The 6000-nt window shown below is 37.8% G+C and overlaps 1 protein-coding gene across 1 annotated transcript in view; it reads left to right on the forward strand.

The window, feature by feature from the left end:
• LRIG3 (leucine rich repeats and immunoglobulin like domains 3) overlaps positions 1-2522 on the forward strand; it is a 43618-nt gene extending 41096 nt beyond the window's left edge. Inside the window, exon 19 of the mRNA XM_054085287.1 lies at positions 81-2522. Coding sequence (XP_053941262.1) covers positions 81-325 — 245 coding nt within the window. The 3' untranslated portion in view covers positions 326-2522. The remainder of the gene's footprint in view (positions 1-80) is intronic.
• Positions 2523-6000: the final 3478 nt, after the last annotated feature.

Consider the following 6000-nt stretch of genomic DNA (forward strand, 5'->3'; position numbering starts at 1 on the left):
TTGTAGTGTGCAGCCCTTGGTGAGAAACAAAACTATTATTATCCTTTTCTGTACTTATATACTCAATTATTGTCTTTTAGGAACATTTGGAAAGCCTTTATGGAGGCCTCAGCTGGACTCTCTTTCAAGTTGTAGACAGCCAGCAAATTGCCAACCAAAGCCCTCCCATAATAATCCTCATGCCTCGCTGGACTTTTATGCAGAGGCAGACGAAGATGGAAAGGAAAGGACAGTTTCTAGTGGAGAAAATAGCATATATACTTACAAACAGTCCTTTGAAAACTTTAGGACTTCTACTTTCCAATCCTGTGATGCGGATACATAGCTCCATTTGTATCTGCCATTGATTTCTGGAACCAAAGAAATACTTTGACATACTACTACCTCAGTGTGGAATTCTATTTAAAAAGGGAATAAGGAAAGGAAGAAGAGAAGAAAGAAACTATGTGATGCTATGAATTCAGAACACATAAATGCATTTTTAATCAAATAAAGCATAATTGCCAAAATGCTCTATGTTTTATACAGGGAAAAACATTCCTTATAAAAATACTATATTTCTAATTATTTTATAGCTTTGTTTTATGCAAATAATATCTTTTGTAAATTAACGGTGTAAATAATACAGCATATGTATTTCTACATCAGACTTCATTTTGTTGAAATGAATAGTAGTCATTCGAATTTTGTACTGTTACTTGTACCTTTTTACAAATGGAAACTCCATGCTATTTGCAGGTATCATGCATCTTATTTGCACATTACTTTTAATAAAATATGCTGCAATGTGGTCTCTGACCTACATTAGTGTATGAAGATGGAAAAGTGTGAATTATGTTTGTATATAGAAGAACGTTGCATATGTAGATGCCCTCTTTTGCATGTCTGCACCTTTGTTTGACTAAAACTTGTGTCTCTGGATTTACTGTGTTAAATATGTTCAGCTTCTATGAGCAGGTGTGGTCCTACCACAACTACTGGTGGCTGGTAAGGAGCGTTAGAGCTATTTGTGCCAAAGTAAGTATGCAAATCTTCCACTTTGGGAATTCCCACTCGCGGATATGTATGCAAACGTTCTCAGTTTTCATGCATGCAAGGCTTTAGTACCAACAGTCTGCCCATGCCTCTGTGCAAATAGTGTGCATGCATCTGGTGGAGGATATGCACAGTATATACACAAATCTGTATCAAGTTATTAAGTAAAAGAAGAAAGGCACTGGATGTCTGCCTGATAGCACCACTCTTTTCTAAGTGGCTTAGTTTTAAGTGTTTGCCAGGTATGCAGTGCATGCCTAAGTCTTTGCTTTCCCATACTCTTTCTCCCTCTTTTTTTTCCTTCTCCAAGCACGTCCATGCTCAACATGAGAAGGTAATCCAAATACAAGATAATGTTTTCTTGGTTTAACCCATGCTTGTGTTCCTTATTTAGCTGTGCTTTTCTGCTTATAGATGAGATCTGTGCTTTTTTCAGTTGCTCATTCAAGTTGAGCGATTATAAATTCTTGCTAGATTGAATTTGCAGTAATGAATTCAATGCCTTTATATGAAGTCAGAGAGGATTTCTTACTATAAAATGTTAATTAAAACTAAGGGGAAACGCTTTTTTTGTTTTTCTGTGTACATCTGCCTACTATTTTAAAAAGCTGTGAATCCTGTTGTCATCACTGCACTAAAACAGCAAGACTCCAAAATGGTTAATGTTACAGGACATTGGCTTTTTACATGTGTCTACTTTGAAGGTGCAAACTTGCAGGGTTGCCAAATTGCTTCTTTTAAACTAAATTAAAAGCAGCTGTTAAAGCAGGCCATCACAGTTGTCATGGCTAAAGCTAGAGTAAAGATTTCTCCGCCTGGTGTAGCTGAGCTAAGGGTTTTTTTGTTGTTTGTAGGCAGAAACCTGGTACCCAGATTGCAATGCAATTTCCCTTGAATTTAGGCACCAGTATTAGAGACAGGAAGTTAATCCTTCCTTAGTCACTGGTGGTCTAAGGGTAGAGAATGGATTTTGCGTGCTTTAGTTGATTGTATTGCCAGATTTTCTGACTCTTAATTTATCTTCATTGCTGCCAGATGTGCTGATGTGGTGGCAGACATTGATATGGATATTTGATTATAATTAAGTGCACTTTGAAAGAGATGAATTTTTCCCTGAGTTAAGCACATACTATAAGTCAATAAGGCAAGAAATCTTAAATTGGATTAACTGAATAATTCTGCATTTTCACGTGTCCTGTCCCCTCGTCTTTCCCCCCTTCTATCCTCCCGCAGTAGCTTTTGTAGGGGAAGGAGAGCTGGGGTGCCTCATAGCCTGTGTTTGTGACCAGACCATGCTTTTTACATAACAAAACAAAAGTTGAAAACGGTAAGTATGTCTTTCATTCCAGAATTAATGTTTATGCTCAAGACTGCATGTTAAAGGTCCATCATGAAAAAACAGCTTTAAATTTGTTTTCTGTAGCAGGGGGAGGTTAGGAATGGTGGCAGTGTAATTTCATTCTATTTTCGTCTTCTCCCTTAAATACTTTTTTTTTTTTTTTGGACTGGCTCTTGGAGAGTATGAAGATCCTAATCTCCCAAGGACATGGATCTCTGTACCTAAATTAACATTTCAGGGTCAGTGACAGAATTTTACATGCTTCCCATCAAGTTTCATTTAGCATCCTAAAAATACAAATGACTAGAATTTTATTTGATTACTTAAATACCCAGAAATGGAAGTAACTGCTTCCAACTACTCTCTTTCTACCAGTAGTTTTCATGTTTAGTAAGTTGTTTGTACTTAAATACAGTGGCAATCTATAAATTGCATGATACTTTGAGTGTCTTTTTTAAAGGTGTGCAAATGTTTCCCTCATCCTGTCTCTTTTTTATTTTTTATTTTTAATTTATTTTCTTTTTCCTTTGTCCCTCTGAAGATGCAGGCATTAGGGAGCTGGTAGTTTGATATTTACAGAGCTGAAAGCTAAATCGTAAGTCAATGTGATGGGGAAATAAATTGCGTCCAAGACTAAAAAAAGCTTACACTGCGTCTCAGAGCCCTAGAATGAGGAAAAAAAGCATTGCTGAGTGACACGGGCTTTTTTACGGCCAGCAGCAACCTGAATCTTGTCATGAGCTCCCTTAAAACCTGTAAAAAGTTCAGTATCCTCTTAATGCTTTGAACAACAAAATGTTTTACCCAATGAACTAGTATGTAGCAATGAGGCATAGTTTCTGAAAGCCCTGGAAAAAAATATTTTAGACAGATAAACAGAATTATCTTTATACCAGAATCTCTGTGGAGCAAACATTTCCTATCTGAATGGTGTGTCCAAGGTGACGCTGGGGGATACCCATGGAGTTTCTTAACTGAAGGCTGTATGTTGCTATTTAAAACACAAAACCTTAAGAAATGTTATAGTATTTCAGGACCAAATGCTTTAGTTTAGAATTATTCTTTCTTTCCTAAAGTGTATCTTGACAGTTCAATAATTGCAAGGTTGGGCCCAAACTTTCCGCTGAAGAATTTTTCTATTTTCCCACCTGAGGACTTCATGTCACCAAACATTTCTTATTTTGGTCTTCAGCACTTGGGTCTTATACCATGTACTGCTTCAATGAAGCTTAGAACTAAGATTTAAAATTCAAGATCTATAAACGTTTGTGAAGATTTATCCTGCAAACAATTGTGCTCTGCTAGGACCATAATTGGCGACTATTTTTTTTTTTTTCAGAGTATAAATTTAGACAGAAATTTTACATATGACTTGCAAGGCTTCTTGTTGCAGGTGTAACACATCTTAAAATTCTTTTGGCTCAGTGAAGTCTTCTCCCTTTTTTCTTAGCTTTGTGTATTGCTGTATTGTCATAGACAAGGTGTCTGACTAGTTGGATGTCCAGCAGCTTTCTTAAATTCCTTAATTAGGAAAGTAAAGGGGAGGGGAGAGACTGAGCCTGTTTAGTGAAGGGGAAAAACCTGTGTATAATAAGATGCAATTCTTTTGCATGTGGTTTTACTCAGACGAAGAGCTCACCAGATAGCTTCTTTTATTATATTTTAGGGGAGTGTTACAGCAGAGGATAAAAAGCCATAATGTCTCTGCTCGCTTACCTGTGGCAAAAAGTGCTTCTTGTGGTTGTTGTCTAAGTATTAATGTTCAGTAGTTCTACTGAAACAATGTCTGTCCACATCCTGTAGTGAAAGGCGCAGGAGCCCTCTCCTGTTTCCCATGCAGCTTTTTCTCTTATAGCTCACTACTGCTCCCATGTCCTTTCGGAACCCTCTTGTTTCCAGTTTCTTCACATGCCCTGTCATTACGGTTACAGTCTAGAACAAGTGTATTCAGTTTACAGTGCACAGTGTACTGGAAGGCAATAAGTCGGTGGGGAGTGAGTGTTGGAGCAGGGGAGGGGAAGACAGGCCAGCCACAGCTTTAGGAGGCTCTTGGTGTGAATATGCAGTGTTTGAGAAGAAAAATATAAAATATTTATAATGCAATGCATGCATGCCTATGCTCTTTACAATACTAACTCTGCATATCCTGCATTCTCTAAAATGCCAAAAGCAGCTGTGCACCAAAGAACTTGTCATCTGGAGAGTAATGCATCTAAAATCTCTTTTTCTGGAAAGCAAAAAAACGATCCATTTGTTATTCAGTGTTTGTGTTCAAGACTAAATATTGCTGGTGCAATGCATAGTTTCCCAGAGTTGTGTGGTCTTTGAGGTCGTTGTGTCGGAATGCCTGTGAACAATATGACTCAAGAATGCCATGGGACAACAGGATCCAAAAGTGAAGTCGGTAGTAACTTAAGTTCACCGTTTGTAAAACAAATTTAGTCTTTGTGAGTCAAGTTCAGGATTTTATTTCCCACACAACAGAACATAAGCTAGAGTAACTTATAGTTAGGGACTACCGATAGCATTTCAGCATGATCACTTTTCTTCAGCCATCAGCAAATGCTTTCATGTTATATCCATTCAGTTTGACTGTTGACCATGGGCTGTTCACCAACAAATGCAATGCAGGGGTTTGCTATCTGAGCGCTTAAGTATACTATGTTCTGAAATAAATGGTGGTAAATTTTAAGCCCTGTGAATTTCAAACATAATGGAACTGGAAATTAAGATTTTGTTTACTTGGCAGAAAATAAGACAGGCTTTGGCAACTTTTTAGGCCCTTACTTTGAAAGACTTGTGTACAGCATGGTCTAAAGATCCTTCCATTTCCATAGCAATGTGCATCTTACTTATTTTCAGCACTTCTTTGTAGGTGTGCATGGAGAAGCTATGACTTATGATTTGGGTCCACAGCTGGAAAATGACAATTCAGGTATTGATTACATAACCACTTGAAATAACATCTGGAACAGTGAAGCTTCAGCCTCTCTTATGGCAAAATGATGCAAAACCAAGTAAGTTTCTACCCGGTTAAAGGAACTGCCTTTGACACTAATCCTGGTGTTAAGCTAGTTTATTTTAGAAATCTACAGAAAAAGACTGTAATGGAGATATTTACATTGATACCCTTAGATTTTGTTTATGCCTCTTCTTCTATTTTGCATTGCTATAACAGGGAGAATTGGGGGGTTTGGCCTCCATTCCTCAACAGATGGTGGGACTTCATGCTGATTTTCTTAGATGGGCCAGCACTTAACAGCCAAATTTAATCCTATTCTGCTGCTAACTTGCTGGCGCACCACATTTAAGAGAAGCTGTCGAAGCTAATGTAAGTCAGAGCTACAGAGATACTGTAAAGTGAATGCAGGGGAGGAAGGCTGGAGTTCCTGTCGTATCACAAAGTGGTTTTGAGTAATCCCCTTGTTCCAAGAGAATAACTTGTGCAGGTTTTAACATTTACTCCTCATAACAGTTCAATAATCTTATCAAGATATTTGAGCTGCTACTCTTAATAGTCCTTGAATGAGGCAGCTGTGCTGTTTTCTACAGGACACAAAGTACATTGCAGCTGGAGCTACTTGGCAAAATACTTGTCTGATGCTTGGTCGGTGTATGGCAGAGTT

Source organism: Cuculus canorus, chromosome 1 (genome assembly GCF_017976375.1).
Source record: "Cuculus canorus isolate bCucCan1 chromosome 1, bCucCan1.pri, whole genome shotgun sequence".
NCBI lineage: Eukaryota > Metazoa > Chordata > Aves > Cuculiformes > Cuculidae > Cuculus > Cuculus canorus.